Source organism: Phacochoerus africanus, chromosome 1, assembly GCF_016906955.1.
Source record: "Phacochoerus africanus isolate WHEZ1 chromosome 1, ROS_Pafr_v1, whole genome shotgun sequence".
Lineage (NCBI taxonomy): Eukaryota > Metazoa > Chordata > Mammalia > Artiodactyla > Suidae > Phacochoerus > Phacochoerus africanus.
This window is the reverse complement of record NC_062544.1, coordinates 249,930,304-249,951,280: the sequence shown is the minus strand read 5'-3', so window position 1 is coordinate 249,951,280 and position 20,977 is coordinate 249,930,304. Positions and strand designations below refer to the sequence as shown.

The window sequence follows — 20,977 nt, the reverse complement described above, 5'->3', positions numbered from 1 at the left end:
TTTTTCTTCTTTATCTTGTGTCAAGGTTATATAAAAATTCCTTTTGACATCTCATAGTCCAAAGATTTATAATCCAAACAGACATCTATGTCTCTCTTTTATATGAATATCTCTATTCAATACACCAATGCATTTATTTAAATTTTCTTCAGAGTATAATACATGAAAAGAATATTAATGTATAGGCAATTTGAAATGGTCAATATAATTTTATACATCCAGAGTATATGCATCAATGAGGTATGATCCAAAAGAAAGATATTACTGCAATATATCTACCTCATCTAAGTTGAATCATTAAGTAACAACAATATGTAAAGCAAAAATTAGAGTTGGCATAATTTCTTTTTTCTTTTGGAATTAGGGGAAACTAGCATCAAAAACAGACTGAAGTCTTCCCATTTTCTCAACTATTTTTACCCTGTTTTGCAGTTATATCTTATATGTTTGAAACAATTGTATATTTGAAATTAGGATTTAATATGTGCTTAATTTTCTTTTTTCCTTTAACTTGTTCCTAGAAATGTTATGAATTTTAATTTTCCCTGAGGTTCCTAAATATTTTTATATGTACTATAATGCAATATTTTTCACTTTCTTTAAATACATCAACTTTTAAGACCTACTGATTAAAACAAAAATATGTGTATTCTTTTCCCCCTTCTTAGTATCAGGTTGAAGTTTTTCCCAGGGATTTCAATTTTGAACAGGTATATCCCACCTACTCCACTTTTCCTTTTTTTTCCCTCTAGAAGATTGATTATTGTATGCTCAGCACTATATTCCTCAACCTGTCTTCAGAAGAGTTCTACCATCTGTGTGTTCCTTTCCAGAATATTTCCTCCAGGTTGACATCTCAATTTAGAATTTAGTTACGTGATTGAGCTTCACTGTGAGCCAGACTGTGATTGTGGTCATAAATTTCTTTTCTCTGGAAGGCTGCCTTTCAAATGCTCATCAGTTAGCAAGTAAAGCTAGTCAGTTCTAGGTCTTGATCATTCACCCTGAAAACAGATTCTAGAAAGATAAAATGACTTTATGCACACATGGTAATTACCATGTAAGCCTGTTTTGACATTACAGAAATAATTTTAAAATACTTTTATTCTTTTATATGGCCTTACAATACATAAAATTTCCTTTTCATTTAAAAATTATTTCCCTTTCTTTTTATTCCTCCACATCGCAGACTTGAAGATCTATTTGTATAGGAAGAAAAGAATCCTTGTGAATGTAAATGTGAATAATCCATCAAGTTATTTTTTTTCTTGCAAATGTGCTCATTCAAGAAATTATTGTTTCAATTTTTGAGAGAAAAAACATATTAGGGAATGAATTAAATGTAGATAAATTAATGAAAACAAAATATATTTTAACTTTTTAAGGAAAAATCTATTTTTGTTGTAAAGCTAGATATATTTATGTTTAACCTAGTTCACTAAATCCATGGTATGAAAACAGAGGTTTGTTTATTATGCATTTTGGAAGGCTAATAAGCAGAAAAACAAGCTAAGAATGTAAAGAACTGATTTTGTACATAATCAGTTAAAAAATGTTAAGAATTTTTTTTTAAATCAGATCATGTTTGAAAATATGTTAAAGCAATACAACCACTAAGCAAGAACATAAAGCACCCTTAAAGCAGTGTTTCCCAGGATTTTATAAATATTCTCTGCAGCTTAGAATTTTGCAGTTTAGGGAAAATATAAATTTTATGATATGGCTTGGCAATATAAAATTAAAGAAGAAATTGGAAAAATCTACTTTATGTGGAAAGAATAATTGTGCTGGGAATATTTATAATACAAAATGCTAAGTTATATAATTACACTAAAACATTTTTGAAATGCAAAAGAAGACACTTTTGGCATGTTATATTTCACCTGCACTGCAAATTTTTCCAGGGCCAGCCCTGTTCCTAATAATCAAGAATTAACCCTAATTATAAAGCCTAGCATAGACATAGCAAGTGGTAACTAGTTTTGATATAACGCTATGTAGGTGACTGGGTCACCTACAGTCAGTCACTGTGTAGGTCAATTGGGGACAATCCAGTGGTTATCCTGTGGTCCCTGGTCTGCTATGACTGTCCAGGAAAATCCAGGAAAGGTGAAATTTCTACAGAAGAATTATGATTCTTTGGGTCAGGAGCTGTGGGAGTCACTGTAAATCTGAAAGAACCTTTTGTCATGGATCAGAAGCCAACAAAGAACTTGGGCCAGCCTTTGGGTACACAAGAGTTTCTGCTCCAGGAGTTGGGAGCAGAATGGGTCACTCACAATGGCCGTAATGAAGACCAAGATCTAGTCTACAGTACTGTAATTGTAGAAGCTGCCAATTTGGCATTTTTACACCTTGATATCAGGATGAAAAAGCCCTTCCAACCTTTCCTGGCCTTGCAAGACCCACTGCTCGCCAGCTTCATTTCCTCCCTGCTTTGGTCTGCCAGTTGCAATGGAAAACAGGTCTCCAAAATACTTCCTGTCACTATGGAAACTGGCAAGCAGCACCAGACTGATGGCTGTGTTCCATAGTGTCTGGGCAGAGGGGTGCCACAGAAGGTGAATACCAGGTGTTATACTCTATAAGGCAAACTAAATCTGAAAGGATGAGGTAGAATCAAAGAGAAGTCAGTTATCTGTGGTAGACTAGGAAAACAGAATACTTAAAGTTTTTCAGGCAAACCTAAAAGCTATAATAAAATGATGAAAAAAAATGACTAGAGAATTCTAAGTATTTGAAAGGACAGAGGTGTATTCCAAAAACAGAAATATTTTGCACTTAGTTATCAGTCTTAATTTTTCCTCTAATTTCCCTTTTTGCATGATAGAGCATTCATTGGACTTCTCTTGAGAATTATAAGCTTACATTAATGGCATTTGTGCTTTTCGAACCAATAGGTTTTCGTATGCAATACATGTTTCAGTCCACACAACTACTGAGCCACAACTTTCACATTAGATGGTTATTTGTTTAGAATGCCTTCAGTAATTTTGTGGAAGTAATAGCATGCTGTGTGTGCATTTAGATATATTTTTAGACTCTAATTTAAGCAACAAGAATGATCTTTAACTTTCTGCAATGAAAGTTCTTTGTGTAAACACCCCAAACCAGTTGATAGAAAGGATGAGAGAGAGATGCACAGAGCTGAGAATAGTTGAGAGGAAGACCCTAAATCAAGTGGGCTATCTTTGTATTTCATTTAACAATGTTAACTATTTCTGTCATTTCTTGTCAAGATTTATGTTTAAGAAACTTTAACCTCTTTTGTATCTATTGGTCATTTTTGACATTTACCTAAATAGGAGAACCTTAGAGCACGACTGATCTTTTATATTATAATAGGGTTCTTAAGAGAACACAAAAATATCTTAAAACAAAGCAAAATATTATATATGCCATTCGATTCAGGCACCAATACCTCTGTTGAATTAAATAATTTTGTAGACTGAGTTGACAGTTTTTACTGTGTGTAAATATATTCCAAAAGGAAGAGTCAAAATATATTGGCATTTTTCACCTCATGGGAGGTTTATACTTTTTTACTGAAAAACTATATCTTAAATTATCTTCATATCTCATTTTTATTTGTTCCTATTCACTGTTTTAAAATCTGATTCTTCCTTTGAGAAAGTTTTGCTCATTTTCAGTAAGAAAAAATAATGAGGTCCTCAGTTCCTGTTAAATAACCCACAAAATTTGATCATTTATCCAGAAAAATCACTGACTGTAACTCCCTCTCAGATGTGCAGAGCCTCAACCTCTGCCTGTCTGTTTAGATATATCTCAGGTGATTATTACTCTTACTAAGTAAGCATTCATGCATGGTGTGCTCTGATCCACTGTTGTGATCCAAATTTAATCTTTAGCACAGGAAAAGTAATGGAGAAAACCATTGCTTTCACTCATCATCCATTCAAGAGATAGCAAGGCTTGAATAACACCATTTATGGCAGCTTTGGGATTAGTGTTCAAGCATACATCTTCACTTGTCTGCTCTCTTTCAACTTTACAGCTGGCTTCAAAGATCTCTCTTCACTGTTATGCTTATTGCTTCTCTATGCTAATGGCACATCACAGCTTGACAATGAGGTTGAGGTGGCCACAATCTTAGAATTTGTTTATTTGTGTTCTGGGTGATAGTTCTGTATGCTAGGTTCTGGGTGGTCAGATAGAGGTGAATGCATAAAATGTGTGAAGAGAAGACAACTCTTAACTAACTGAGGCTAACAGAAGTCAAGATTTAGTGCACTTGATTTTGAACTTGGTAATCTAGACAAGAAAAGGTTTGAACCAGTCTTTTCCCAAGTACATGACACATGTAAACATTGAAGGGATAATAGTAGCTATTTAAAGACAGGGTCAGGAGAGCTATCTTTTCCAAATATTGACTAACCATTCTTCATTAAAACATCTTTCACAGCAGTAAATTGGCAAATTATTTACATATAATTGTTGAAACTAACCTGGATGGTTTTCCACCCCTGATGCTAGTTATTGAGAAATAAACACTGCAACCTAAGAAAAACTAGCAGTTCAAGATCTCTGTCCATAGAGTAGAGAACAAGGGAGTTTATTTGAAAGATTTTTATCAGAAGAATGATGGGTGGGAGGAAAAAAAGACTAATAGAAAGTAATTTGAGGAGAAATAAAAAAAAAGAGATCAAAATAGAAGAAAAAGAACTTCAAAAGCAGAAGTATATTACATTGGAGAGAGTTTGTTGATTTTCAGAAAAAACACTACCACAACAAAACCTTATTTATGCTGAAAATGTATGCAACAAAAGGCATTAAATGTAGCTTTTTCAGTGGTGTTATGTAAATGTTTAGCCACTGCCTTTGTGGGGCAAAAAACATTGACTTGTAAGGCAAAATTACTAAGGTAAAAATACTCCCAGGGTCATCAATTTCAAGCTACTGAGTTGTGTCACTGAGCCTGAAGGGAGAAGCCCTGCAGACAGTTGACTCTCAGGAGCTGGTGTCAAGCAACTCTAGCACATCACTGCTTTTACTTGATTCTGAAAGTTCCTTCACTTATTAAAAATCAGTATAGGAGTTCCCATTGTGGTCCAGCGGAAACAAATCTGACTAGGAACCATGAGGTTGCAGGTTCCATTCCTGGTCTCACTCAGTGGGTTAAGGACCTGGCATTGTGGTGAGCTGTGGTGTAGGTTACAGGTGCAGCTTGGATCCCGTGTTGTTGTGGTTGTGGCAGGGGCCAGCAGCGTGGCTCCGACTGGACCCCTAGCCAGGAAACCTCTGTATGCTGTGGGTGGGACCCTAAAAATAAATAAATAAATAAATAAATAAATAAAATGAAAAAAATAAAAATGGGTATAAAAAGTCTAAATGCATCTGAGAAATGTTTGACTCCAAAATCTATACTTCCTTTATAGTAGTTATTGAGTCGGAATTAAGTTCAATTTATTTTCAAAGTAGTTCCATAATTAAGCATGTGAGGTCTGAAGACTGAGGACAAAAGTCTCAGTCTTAAAGACCTGGCTGCTGCACTTTCTAGTTATGAGACTGTGGGCACATTATTGAAGATCTTTTTGCATCTGTTGTCTGTCTTTGAGATCAAGATGATGACAAGGTTGGCATTAAGATTAAGTCATTGATAAAGGAAATGCACTTAGAATAGTGCCTAGTGTGAATACTCAGTGAAGGTTTGCTCTATTTTTCAATATATTTACTTCTGGTTTAATGATGGTTGAGGGAGGAGATAACACAGGAAGGGTACTATTTAAAATTGATGTTGCTGCACAGGAAATTGGACCAAGAAGGGAAGATAAAATATTCTCCATCTCAGAGCTCTATCTACCTAAAAGGCTTAGGTATGGCTTATAATACTTAATATTCAAAAAAAGTTATTATTTTCTATGTTTTTTCCCCTTCTGAAGCATAAATTTGTCACAATCTGTCTTTTCATGTCCCACCTTGGAAGCTGAAAATGATATTAGATATGTCTGTTCTAAATCACCATCTGTTGTATTTTCTTCTGTACATCCCTCAAGATTTTCAAGTACAACTTAAAAATGTTTTAAAATATTACACTAATAAAGCTTTTATGATTTAATTCTTCCATATTTTTTTCTCATTGAAGTAGTAGTCTTTCCTCCTGCCCCTCCATTTGACCATGGAAAAATGCAGCAGACTTGAATTACTTCAGTCATTCTATTGTCACAAGTTCCCCTTTAAATGCCAGCAACTGCTCCAAGAAGATGCTTTCATTCTGTACAATGAGCACCAGTGAGTGCTCTAATCACAATACAGAATGTTAAACTATGTAGTTGATTCCAAGTAAGAAGCTCTAGTTACCTGACCCTTAATTAACTTAGAAATAAATGAGGAAGATTGATATATATGCAAAATAATTAAAGGAAATAAATGCAAAGAAAGGAGGAGGAAAATGATGAAATCTGGGGTGGTGGTGAGCTTAGCCAGAGGAAGAATCTTTTTAATAAGGCTTCAATGATCTGACCAATATGTTTTAGAAATCCTTGTTGATGGTAAACAAGATGAGTACTGTACGACACCTAGACTCCCTTTTCCCTTGCTATCATACTGTCTCCTAGTTTCTAATTACTTGTAGAAACTCCTTAGCAAGTTCCCCTTCCTCTATGCATCCTTCAGATATTGATTCACACAAGGCAAGGCATTCAGTAGGTCCTCCAAAATATGTTTTTGATGAATACATTGAGGATGAATCCTTAATTTGGTAGCATACTAATTTTTCCAATAAGAAGAAAAGAGTAATGTCTTTAGAAAGACCTGCTGAGATTGAATGAAATGACAACCTGTCAACTTTGAACCAGAAGGAGTTAAGAGAGATAAGGAGCAGCTACCTAACTTGATGCAGTCTCCAGGTTATAAGCAGAAGTAAAAGGCAGTTCAAAGCTTTGAGAAAAAGTTTGACTGCCAACAACACTAACTTTTGAATTGATTTTGGAAACCACATATCCTAAGGGTATTTAGGATTAGTAAATTCTCCACATGAGTTTGCTCTCTACTGGGAAAAGCTAAATTATTTAACTTAAGGGATTTTAGGCTGCAGGTCCCTGGAAAGTGAAGTCGTAATACTTTAAAGTCAGAATCCACATGGGGAGAAGATGGAGGGACGCTGTCTAACTGCCTGCCTGGAAGGACAAGGGGTAGGTGTGCTAGTGTCTGTGGAGTCCCTGGCATGTAGAAGACTCTAACAAATATTAGTTATTTGTACGTTATTGGTTCTATAGGCTGATAACAAAAGACTGATATAATTATCAAAAGCAAGTTCTAAATAGGATGGGCTACTTAAGGGCAGGTAACACTGACATCTTCCCTTATTTGACTTTAATGTTATTACTTAAATTTATGAGGACTTGGTTCAGCTAGGTATGCAATTTGAATTTCATTGTTAAAAGAGCACTGTTTCATTTTTCATTGTTATCTAATTCATATTTAAACAAATAGTGATATGACCTAACAGCCTTTGTGGAAAAAGGAGAATAAAATGTTGAATTTTCAGAACAAACTCCAAATGGTTCATTGACTCTGTTTCACCATGGAAAAGTTACTTAACCTCCCAGTGTCAGTTTACCCATCTGTGAAATGAGAAGGATAATATTTTCTTACGGGGATGTTTTGAAAATTATTTTGCAAATGTAGTGGATGAAATTGTTGCAAGCATCACTACTCTTTTTCCACTTCTTTAAAGAAGCAGACAGTATTATTTATGTACCAGTTGATAGTCAAATTGTCATCTGGGGTGAATTATGTATATTTATTAGCAGTTGTTGCTTTTTATTACTTAAAGAATCCCTCCTCCCCTAGATTGCTCAATTTATGCATTATGTCAATATCTGGGCACCTGAGCAAAGTAGCTTAAAACTATTCTGAGCTTCATATTTATGAGCTTCTGATCTGATAACTCTGGTAATTACTCCTTCTTTCTGTTTTAGCGTATGTTTTCTCTGATGTGGTTTTTTGCCTCACTTCACTTCACAAGATTGATAGTTCTCCATGTTTCCCTGCTAGAGGTCACCTCTGAGCTGAAGGCAAAACACATCCCACTCTGGCTCCTGTTGACTTTCAAGTCAACTATCAAAGAATTTATTCCAGACATTGCCTAACCTCAATTTAAAAACTCCACCCTAAAGATTACAGGGAGATATCCCAGGGAGTTGCCATAGTGACTCTAAGAGGTTGGCATTGAGGAGACAAAGCTACTGATACCAGATTTTTATACTTGATAGGCTTAATTACATAAGATGGTCATGAACCTCTGTGCCTGTGTCATTTAGGTCTGGAAAGAAATTTTCCCCTTCAGGCTTTTCTCTCTCTCACCGTGCCAATCAACAGGCTTCTTGGTAATAAGATTCTGTATGCCAATAGCTCCAGCATAACCTCAAATGGTGCTTGTAGTAATGATAGAATCATTACAAAACTAAAGAAGAAAAGGAAAATATGTTTCATGGGTGTGATTAAGTCATCGTAATATTCTTTCATATGTAAATTATCCTTGATTTAATGAACTACCTTGCTCACATAATAGTATTTTAACCTGGCTCTAGAAACTCATTTTTTTTTTTTTACCTGTGTTAGTAATTGTTAATAGACTTGTTAGAGCTCATTTCCAGATCATCTTACTGAGGTGAAATTTATGTATTATTTTTCTATGTTCATGAATTTCATTTTAACTATTAGAAGTTCTTTTACTAAGTAATGTTATTACATGAATTACTTTAACAAATTAGTATGATACTTAGGAAGATAGAAAACTTGGTTATATAATAATAATATCCAAATTGACAATAGTCATTTATAAATATGTTTTTTATTTATTATAAAAGAAAAATATATTCATTGGGAAAAAATTTCAGGAGACTATAGAAAGGAACAAAAAGGAATATTATCTTTATCTCCTGGGCTAGAGTAATCACTTTAAGATTTTGATGGATGTTCTATAAGATGAACACTTTTTGAAGAATGCTTGCCTTGTTTTCTCCAACACATTTTGTATTTCTAAAAACAGCTACATCTACAAGAAACCCTGGTGAAATAGGATTCTTTTTTTATTTGTTTTATCAGAAATTGAATCTAAAGTTCTAGTATTCATATGTTATAGACTTTATTCAGGATTATAAAAGCTACCAGGAAAGTATTTTATGTGTTTCCTCTGCTGCTTTAAAGAGTTTAGTTCATCCAAAATTATTATCTTCAAAGGTGACCAGGTCTAGCACCAGGTAATTAATGCAAGACCAAGGGAAATTAATGATGATCATGTTACTACTTAAATATAAATCTTTATGTGTGCATAGAAGGAAAAGAAGGTTTTCTAGAGCATGTAAGGGAGTGTAAAGGAATCCTAACCATATGTCAGAACTGTTGTTCTCTGATTAAGGGTTTTCAATTATTTTTTGTCTTTTTATAATATGTAGTTTTGCTGTTGCTTAGTTGGTTTAAATTTTACTTGAAGTAAGGAGTTAAGTCCATGTAGCTCTTGGGAAGTTAATCATTTTATGACTTTCATTTAATCAACCTTTTCTTTAATCCCCTTTTAGGCAGCCAAGGGCAGTTTCCACTAACACAGAATGTAACAGTTGTTGAAGGCGGAACTGCAATTTTGACCTGCAGGGTTGATCAAAATGATAACACCTCCCTCCAGTGGTCAAATCCAGCTCAACAGACTCTGTACTTTGATGACAAGAAAGGTGAATATATTTGATTTTTAAATGTTTTAATCATATTCTAAAATATCCTAATTATAATGAACTTATTTTTCTGAGATGATTCAAATTATTCCTTGTGATTACCAAACTGCTTCTGCTTGTATTTAAACATGTTAAATATTAAATACTTTAGTTTGCAAGTCATAAACACTAAAGATAACCTATGTCAACTTTTTAATAAAATAAACAGTTCTAATTCTGTTTCAAAAATAGTCTTATGCCTTCTTTTAACAATTATCTACTCTCCAGATAACGTATGCATTTGTTCTTATAGGTGCCTTTCATAGAGATTGAAATCTTTTCCTCCCTTCTGGCGATAAGATATTCTATTTTTATTAATCTTAGTTAAAATATTTATAAGATACTATATGATTTTGGAAAGTTTTTGATTTTACTCTTATGAACTGAGTTTGAAAGTAAGAATTATAGAAATGACTCCAATAAAAAATTTAAGTCACTATGTGATTCCAAAATAAACTGAAGTAAGAAGCTATATTTATTTCAAGTTGAGTTGGAATTCATCAATGAACTGGGCTTTCTGACTGGATGATAGCTTTTGACTAAACATTTTTTGAGAACTAAAGCAAACAACTAAAAGTGTATACTGGATTTCTAAGCCTTCATCCATTTTTATAAACATTAGGGGAAAATGAGTTCATGAACTATAATGAAAATATAGAGCTGTTGCTTTAGATAAATTTAAACTATATAGGATATAAATGTCTATTGATATATTAGCTACTCGGCACATTCTTAATGTCTGTATTCCTTGTGCATCTATGTAGATAACAATGAGATAATTTGAAGTCAGCTCCACTTTAATAATTGAAGTGTAGTCAAATTAGTCTAATAAATGTGCCTATTACATCTAAAATATGAATTTGCTGTATTTTGTGCATTATTGTAGTTTTCCCTCTTTGATGTACTCTACATTTAAAGTGAAATATATTCTTTAATTTTTATATAAAACGAAGGATTAGTTAAACATCTAATTCATTGATTTAGCCAATATTTTTTGAGTGTTTCTTTGTACAAGGCATTAGAGAACAGACAGATAAAATCCCTGCATTCATAAGACATACAGTCTAGTAGAGGAGACAGGAAATAAACAAACACATGAACAAAATATATTTTAGAATACTTTGAGGGAGTTCCTGTTGTGGCTCAGCAGGTTATGAACCCGATTAGTAATCATGAGGATGCTGATTTGATCCCTGGCCTCAGTTGGTGGGTTAAGGATCCAGCGTTGCTGTGGCTGTGGTGTAGGCCTATAGCTGCAGCTCCCATTTGAGCCCTATCCTGGGGATATCCATATGCTGCCGGTGTGGCCCTAGGAAAAAAAAAAAGAATATATTGATAGGAGAAAAGTGTCTTCTCTCCATCTTTCTAGATAGCTAGCTAGTTAGCTAGAAGATAGATGATAGAGAACTACAGAAAGGTTGATTTTAAGAAATTGGCTCAAGTGATTGTAGAGGCTAGCAAGTCTGAAATCTGCAGTGCAAGCCAGCAGACTGGAGACTTAGGGAAGAGATGCTATTACAAGTCAAATCTGAAGGCAGTCTGGAGGCAGAATTCCTTCTTCAGAGACCTCAATTCTTTTCTCTTAAGTCCTCCAACTGATTCAGTTAGGCCAACCCACATTTTAAGGGATAATCTGCTTTACTCAAAGTTTGCTGATTCCAATGTACTCTCATCTAAAAATACCTTCACAGCAACATCCAACATCCAACATCAAGTTAACTTTATGGGTCAACTAATTGGGCCACAGTGCACAGAATTTTGGGCAAACACCAGTTTCACTTAGTTGACACATAAAGTTAACTTGAAAAAACTTTTATTTTTCTACCTGGAAGACAGGTAGAACAATTATCACTAATGGACACAATTTCACAGAAGCATATGGGAAGAAGGGGTTAAAGGTCTCGCAATTATTTGAGACTTGACAATATTATGATTTAAATATTATAACTTAAATCTTGGCCAGAATTAAAGCCAATATTGTGCTTTGATAAGAGTGTTTGATGTGTATTCTTTTATATTTAATAGGGACTTCCAGTCATAGAAGGTTTTTTTTGTGGGGACACTAGAGATATTTTTAAATGTCTGAAAATGGATTTTAAAACATTCATCAGCTAAACATTTACTATAGAAAAAGTAATGCAATTTTAATAATGATTATTATATTAATTTTATTAATAGTTAATGATTCTGATTAAGGATTTTTTACTCTATTGCAGAAAAATTTGTTTGCTTTATGAGATTATAAAATATCTCTTTGCAATTTGAGAAGTAGCTAATGAATATCTAATGTGATATTTTTAAGCCTTTGAAAATAATATTATTCAATAGTTAAAAGTTGATTTTATAAATTAATTATCTACCTTAAAATTTCACAAATATAACCCACATAACCTAGTTTATACTTCAGGTATATTCAATGGGAATGAAAGTTGTATAAATAGGAAATAAAGCTTAAAAAAATATTTTGAATTTATTGATTTCTAGAAAAAAATCTAAGTTATATCATGCTGGTATTACGTAAGTTTTATGTTTTGTTCTTAAATTTACTAGTGCTTTTAGGGTTGAGAAGGCACAGCAAAAAAAATTCTAGTATTTACTTCTCTTCACTCCTTCATAGTGGTGTTTGGAAAAGTTTGTTGTTGTTTTAGGCCAAGTTATCTATATTTCTTTCCAAAGAATGAAATTCTATTAGTTAAAAATTTAAGGGAGTTCCCACTGTGGCTCAGCAGGTTACAACCCTTACTAGTATCTGTGAGGATTTGATCCCTGGCCTCTCTCATTAGGTTAAGGATCTGGTGTTTCCATGAGCTATGTTGTAGGTCACAGACACGGCTCAGATCCCACATTGCTCCAATTTGACCCCTATCCTGGGAACTTCCATATGCCTAAAAAGCAAATAAAGTAAAATAAAATAAAATAAAATAAAATAAAATAAAATAAAATAAAATAAAATAAAATAAAATAAAATAATAAAATACATGAGCAAACAGTCACGGAAATTAAACAACCTCTTCCTGTTAATAGGAATAATTGTTTACAAGTATTTATAAATACTTCAAACAAATTTGCCCCAATATAAGGTAACTTCAAATTTAAGGAAACCTCTAATTTGTCCAATGATATAATGCAAAAAAAAAAAAATGTTTTGGGAATTCCCTCTGTGATATAGGGGGTTAAGGATCTGGCATTGCTGCAGCTGTGACAGCTGTGGTCTAGGTCACAGTTGTGGCTCAAATTCATTCCCTGGCTGGAGAGCTTCCATATGCCAAGAGTGCAGCAGAAAAAGAGAAAAAAAAATTTTTAGAGACAACAGACTTTTAAGGATGTTCATGGAATATTTAAATATATATTTAGACCATTTAATTTATCAATGTGGTTATATGTACCTATTTAAACTAATATAAAAACAGATTAGAAATATTGCTTTTTTTGTACTGCTATATTTAATGAAATAATCTTGCTTAGCAACAATTTTTTGAAAGTGTTAAGATCCTATAAATGTGAATTTTGTCTCAAGCAATAACTATGAATTTTTATAACATTAGAACAATTTTTGTTGCTCATTCATCCTCCAGGAGTATAATAATGGTTTCCACCGTGTAACAACTTATTGCACCACTTTTTAAGGAGATCTTTGAGAGTCATGTTTACAGTGACATCTACAATTGTGAGGTCAAATCCTCAGGCGCAAAACCAAAATCTATATGAAATGACTTTGCCTCATCTTTTAGTGATTCTATAAGTTATCCTCTATAGATTATCTAAGACAAGAATTGATTCAGAGTATTTCAAGCAAATGCATCTTTCTTATAGAAAATAGAGAACAATTTATAATACGAAATTTGCAAAGACTTTGTTTCCAGAAAGCCCCTCTTTTCTGAGAGGTAATCATGGTAAGAAAAACTCATTATGTTATATCTGGGATATTTAGCAGTATTCCTGTACTTTTAGACTGCTACAAAATACCAAATACATCTGATCATGTGAATTGTTGAAGTATACATTTCCTTTATTTCATTTTTTTCTTTCCCAATTTCTTGAACAGGCTAAAGTTATGTTGAAAAAAGCCAATCTCTGTATGTCTGTGTGTGAATGTGTGTGTGTGCTGTATGTGTGTGCTATATTTGTTCATATGTAGTAAAGCAGGTTTCTATTTCTGATATTAGATTTTTTTCTAATTCTATTATGGTTCTAATCATCATGTGCAACAGAATAACAAATTCTTGAATAAAGAAACCTCTCATGAATGGGAACCTAACATGTCTGTTCCTTCACAAACCCTTGGTTCAATTCCTTGTGATGTCATAGTGGAAGGGATCCTTGACAGTATGCTCATCAAATGCAAGGATTTAAAAATAAAAGCATGTTTTGAAGTTTCCATATCACAATTTTCCCCACACTGTCTTTTTGTCTGCATTTACCTTCCTAGTCCTCTTCAAGCCTAGGGCTTATCTTGAGCAAACAAACATGCTAAATTGTGCCAGAGCCTCTGTGCAGAAGCTAAGCGTGGGTTAGCGTGACTAGAGTAACCCATACGTGTTATGTAAGTGACAACTGCTCAGGAGCACAATAGAGAAAAAGAAAAGGTTGTCTGTGTCACTGATTGCACCAGCTTCTACAGGTGACTGCCACTGTTAAAATCTCCATCCATAGCTCTGTTCTTATTTCTGTCTCAGATTATGCTGCCAGTTGTTCTCGAGGGCTTTCCAAACAGAATCTTTCAGGCATATGCAGTATTACGGTGTTTTAATTACATCTCAAATGATCATAAAATGCAGCTGAGGTTGAGAAGCTCTGAGTTTAGCAAGTCAGTTCTCACCAGAGTTGTGTATCCCTGAGCTTTAATTTCTGTACTGACATAGAATAATGAGAGGGAAGAAAGAGAGGGTGGGAGAAAGGAGGAAAGAAGGGAAGGAGGGAGGAAAAAAAAAAGAAGAAAGGGACGAAGCTAGCCTGAACAAAAAAATAGCGATTCTCACTGATATTGTTGCCACCTCTCTTGAGTCCCAAAAGTCATTCTGAGTAGACTTTCATGCTACCTAGAGACACAAGTCTCCAAGGGTTCTAGCTGTGAGGTTGAGCAAGATCAAAGGATAGTAGCCCTTTGAGTCAATTAGAATTGGAAAAGCCTTCCTTGTTTACTTGGAATCATTAGCTAAAGAAAATCATACTGTGAGTGAGGGGGCAGCTGATGATAAGAATTAAACTGAACTTCTAAGGAGTTTCTCTCAGGGAGGTTAATCGTGAATATTCAGGAATTTCTTCACAAGGGAGATAGGTATTTGTAGGAATTGGCTAAGTGAACCTAATGCTGTAACAGTTCTTATTTTGGGAAAATAAAGAGGAGGGCAGTGAATTCAGCTTTTGCTACCTTGAACTCTGATGCAATCAGTAGCTTTCCCCATTTACCACTGGAGATATTGAGGGTCAGATACTCCAGGAGATTCGCTCACAGACATTCAGCTAGTGACTAGTAATGAAGGGATCTGAATAGGTGTGACCTATGTTAGTTTTAGCTAGAATGCTCCTGAGAACAAAAGTGTCTAGGTAACAGATCACTTTAACTATAACCTAAGTGGCCTTTGTCATTGATTTTGCCAGCTGCCTCTTAGTTTTAAAGAGTAGCAGTTACTTTCAAATTGTTGAATATGTACATACAGTAAGACAGAGGAATATATTACGGTCAGCACTGACCAATGGAATTTTCCATGATGATGACAGGGTTCTATATCTGTATAGAACAATTCTGTAACCAGCAGTCATGTGCGGATACTTTCATTTTAAAATAATTAAAAGTTTGGTCTCTCAGTCATTCTAGCCATATTTTAAGTACTCAAAAGTCATTTATGGTTACTATTCTGGAAAGCACAGTTCTAGATGATGATTTACTCTTTAGATGCCAAAATAGACCTCGTTCAGTTCCAGTCTTGGCTATAGAATATGCATTTTCCAAATGAGAAGACCCCAAGTCATCATAAAAATGTATCAGATATTCAATAAGTGGGATTTTGCTGTTTAAATTGCACAGATTTAATGGGAACATTGTAGCATTAGGAGACAGAGAGTCAAACTGACTTCTAATTCTGTTTCTGACACAAACTGGCAGAGAAATAAAAGGGGCTCATGGATAGCCCACCAAATCATCTAGATGTTCTGGTTTTTGGATCGGAATTGCATTTTTAAGCATTTCTGTATTACTTTGGGTGCACCTGAAAACCAGAAATCATTAACCTATGAAATAGATCTTCAATTCCAATTGTATTTTATTTCTGCACAGTTTCTGTATCAAGACTTTTACTCTAATGCTTAAGAACCTGCAAATCTAAATAAAAAATAAAAATCAAGAGGAAAATTTACAGGTTCTCATAGGTCAGAAGAACCTAGAGTAGTTGTAGCTAAGGCAATGTTCACTTGTTATGCCCCTCTTCTTTTTATACTAATTTTTATCACATCTGGTATGAATAATGGGTAAGCTTTTGGAATAGAGAAGGTACAGGGAGACAGAGAGTAGGAGTGTTGAGTTCATTGAAATACCATATGAATACCGTGTGGTATTTGGCAATAAAAATGAAAAAAAAATCAATTAGATCATTGTGTCTATTTCTCTGCAGGTGTGGGAAAAAAACAATTGAAGTAGTACAATCTGATCATTTAATGCTCAGGAAAGAACACTTCAATTCCTTCCTGTTACTGACAGAAAATAGTTTGGACAAACATCTCCAGGAGTGCATAGGATATGCATTTAACAGACATAGCTCTGTGAGCGTGTATTTACTTATTTGCTTTTTTTTATAAAAATGTAAAATACATAACTTTTTTGTGATACTTCTTTTTATAGTAGTTTTACTTTTTTGAATTATGCTCCAATGATTCTCAAAAATCTCTTGAAGGGAATTTTATTCCTGAAGCAATGAAAATAAAATGTTATTAAGGGCATAGTCAAAAACACTGGTGTTACTTACCCAATTATTCTGCTGATAATTTTACATTAATACTGGGGACAATAGGAGAGGAAGAACATGAATAAGATGTCCTAGAATAAGCAGTGATAAAGAGAAGAAAAATGAGATGAACCTGAAATGAAAGTACAAGTTATCCTGGCTCCACGCCAACCAGTACCACCCAACAGTGTCTGTCCCCACAGCTGGTTTCAATCAATGTGGCAGCCTTTGAAATAATAAAGATTAATTCAGTAAAGTAGGTGCTAAAGTTGCCAGTATTACCCTTCTTTTTAATTTCCTAAAAAAAAATCATGTATAAATTACAATAAAGATATGAAATCTGTGATGAAAACTTACAGTTGCACAATACTATACCTTTTTAAGTAACTTCCACATGCTTAACTTTTCTCATTGGATTCATAGCAGCCCTGTATGATAGGCATTCTCATTTTGTACACGAGAAACTGAGTTTTGCAGATTTGAATAACCCGAGTAGTAAGTGACAAAATGATAGACTTGAGTTTTCTTAAGACAAGCCTAATTCACTGTATGCCCTATCATTCTGAATAAGGACTTCATTTTACTGCTTTTTGGATTTTTTTTTTTCTTGGGGAAATTATTACTTCTTTTGGGTCTTACTCCAAAGTCACCATCGTGATGATAGATCTCCTGAACACATGTTGTCTCATGTTTTTACCACATCATACAAATAATTTCATATGTTTTAGCAGATTTGCTAGCAAATATATCTGTATTAAATGAGTATGAATCAGGTTCCCATTAGGACATAAATGATAACACTTAAGTTAATGAAGTATGAACACACTATTTACAGGCATAAATAAGGAAACTCATCAAGATGATGCAGCACCCAGGAGCTAGCAGCAGCAGGAAACCATCATACCCTTGAGCCTGAAAGGGTCACAGAGGGAATTAAAGCTAAGGTTTGGGGAGAAGGCTTCTGGTTAGAAGCTGAAACTGGTTAGGAAGGAGGAATGTGAGGAAATATGTAAATTGACTTCTCTTTCCTTCTACCTTTTTATCTCTTATCAGTGCCTTCCATGGGCTGAGCCCAAATGGAAACCATAGGTTAGTGAATCCTACATAGTTTAGTCTCCCATGGCAAAGAGCAGGGAAGATAATAGGTCTGGAATGATAAGCAGAAAGTAATTAGCACAATTTACCAAGAATAACTAGGTATTTCTTCCTGTCCAATTTTCAGTAAAGATAATTTCCATCAAAAACTTTGTGTTATTTTATGTTTACAACTACCTTCAATTGAATTGCTTCTTTTGGGAGAAATAAGTTGCAACAACACAACTACTTTCCAAAATGCATTACTTTTTTTGCAATGTTCCTCATTTTATATATACAGTAAACTGTGTGCTATTAGATTTCTTAAAGAAATGACTTGATTCATTTAATCGGCTAATTATGAAGCCATTACTGTAAATTCTTACTAAGCATAACCAGAATTTTTGGTTGTACGTTGTATGATTATTGCCTTTATCTCTTTATGCTAGTTTGGAGTCCAGCAACTTTAGGAAAAACATAAAGAAATCATATTTGCTATAAATTGTATTCATTACATGGTTTCTATAACAGGGTCGAGATTTGGAACTTTGACATTCAAAGCCACAAATATGTGTCTGAATGATTTCAGCAAATTTTCGTGTTTGAACATTTTGAAATTTAGCATAATTTCCGCACTTGATATTATATTTTAGAGAAATTAGAATTCACTTACATTAATACTACATTTTAAAATACTTTTTGTAGGAGTTCCCATCATGGTGCAGCAGAAATGAATCTAACTAGAAACCATGAGGCTGTGGGTTTGATCTCTGGCCTTGTTCAGTGGGTTGGGGATCTGCATTGCTGTGAGCTGTGGTGTAGGTCTCACATGCTGCTTGGATCCTGCATTGCTGTGGCTGTGGCATAGGCTGGCAGCTTTAGCTCTGAGTAGACCCCTAGCCTGGGAACCTCCATATGCCACATGTATGACCCTAAAAAGCAAAAAAAAAAGTAAAAATAAAATAAAATCCTTTTTGTAATTTTTAAAAATAAAAGCAAAATTACAGCAAATAAATCATGTACCTCTGTGAAAATAACCAAATTCCTAAATTAAGTCCTCTTAGTTATTACATATTGCTATTCACTAATGTTTTATTTTTAGCAAAATCCCATAAAGAGAAAATTTATTTATTTTATAATACTGAAATATTTTATTCAACTTTCTGATGATTACTTATATTTATTTAATCTTTCATTCAGTAAATATTTGCTGACCATCCAGTGTGTGATTGGCACCGTACTATGTTGTTTGCAGTTATTGCAGCTCACTGATTTTTGAGAAGCCCATTCCATGGTGAATGACAGCTTGTCCTGATTAAAATTAGATCTCCCTTATCTTGTAATCATATATGTTTCTGGGCACATATTTTATACATATGTTTGTGTGTTGGTAAGACATACAGAGTAAGTACATAGCAATTATTTCAATGATTTCAAACCATCTGGGGAATACTACCTTTTATGATCATGACAAAGAAGTGGAATGATGGCTAAAGTCAGACTGAGTGGATAGTCAACACCATTGTGCCATTTATTTCCATCTCCCAGAACCAGCAAACAATACAAGCAATGACCAACCAGGTTCTGGGGAATATCTTGTCATCTTTTGTGATATTTCAGATCCTCAATTTGGGGAATTAACAGTTTTTAAAGAAAGCAGGCTTCACTAGGTAAACTTTTTAAATATATAAATATCTAAGCTTATTTGATTTTTAAAAGCTTTCTAAGTCACAATTTCTATTCAATTCTGTGAATATTTGTGAAATATCACCATGTCCCAGGATTTATGCTGGGCATTGGGATTACTAAAATAAATAAAAGATGAAGCTTGCCCTCAAGTAGCAAGTTGTCATAGATCATCTATACATTGGAATGATGGAGGATATAGAAGAAAATATTGGGGCAAGCATTTTACAGGTAGATAAATATGTCTGCTTGAATAATAAGCCTCATTGTAGAGGATGCAACATGGCCATATAGATAAATATATCCTACATAAACCCAGGAAAAAAATAAGCTGACTTGAAAATATACATGACTGAAAACATAACATTTTTGATAAAATTGTTTTTTAAAGAACAGTTATACATAAACTATTAAGTGCTATTTGTCTAATATAAGAAGTAACAGTATGCTGTTCAGAGACCTGATTTTCTTGTGACATACTCATATGCCTTTTAGACAGGATCAGCACAGAGACCTTGGAGAATTTAAGATATTAAAACATTTTTAAACTATGTTTCAAAATAGCACTAGCATTATAGCTCCTTAATAAGTATGAGAAAATCTTAACAGTATCAAAAAAATACTGTCCATAATGTATGTTTAATTCTATTTATAATTACATAGTTTTGATTTATACCAATATAATTTTTATTTGAGATAAAACATAGTGCTTAAAATCGTACTGTTTAGTTTTTCAGAGTGTTTTCCCATTTCGTATTTTTTTAATATTTTATATCAGATTTTGAGACAGTCACACTCCCACTTTTGCACTGTAGTGAATTTACATTGTAGAAATGGAACCTATTTTTCTTTTTGAGTTTGAGGCTGATGAAAACTTAGCCCTGGAATACTGACACACTTGTTATTCTTCTCAAAAACTTAGAGCCCACTTCATTTCTCACTTCTAGTTTTAAATTCCCAGGAGAGAGAAATGGATTAGTTCAGCTTATACTATGTGTCTCTACTGTGCTTTAAAGTATAAGTAGGGTGTGTGGCCACTGATCCTGGCAGTCACTATAATTTACATCTACATTCAATGAAGGTCCCACTCAATAGGCACAATATATAGAACCCATGCAGAATATTCTGTCTTGATAGAATGTTTTTATGAAAATAATCATAGTATGAAGTACAAAATAAAAAACCTCTTTTAACTGTTATTGCTTGGATACCTCTAATAAGCATAGCCTTTTTTTAATCCCAAGGAGATTTTTTAAATAAGTGGCTTGGAAATATTAGTCTAAATACCAAAAAAGTAGATATTAAAATACACAAGTCATTCATTAATGGTAATTAAAATACTACTATATCATTAATCTATTGTGCTTTAAAAAGTTAATGAATATAATCTTTTCAACTATTCATTTGATTTTTTTTTCAATTATTGTAACTATTTCCTATATTTATAAATACTGTTTCTCCTTCCCTGCACCTCTTCAGGTAACATGTCTCCACCATTCAAACAAAATAGTACAATTTACAAATACCTTTTCCTAAATAAATATT

At 33.6% G+C, this 20,977-nt stretch overlaps 1 protein-coding gene across 2 annotated transcripts in view; it reads left to right on the top strand.

The window, feature by feature from the left end:
- The window catches only part of CADM2 (cell adhesion molecule 2), a 1,078,779-nt gene that overhangs the window by 804,573 nt on the left and 253,229 nt on the right, over window positions 1–20,977 (top strand). For both annotated transcript variants that reach the window (XM_047794400.1, XM_047794392.1), the window contains one exon: window positions 9,543–9,692. In XM_047794400.1, the coding sequence (XP_047650356.1) occupies window positions 9,543–9,692 (150 nt within the window). The remainder of the gene's footprint in view (window positions 1–9,542; window positions 9,693–20,977) is intronic.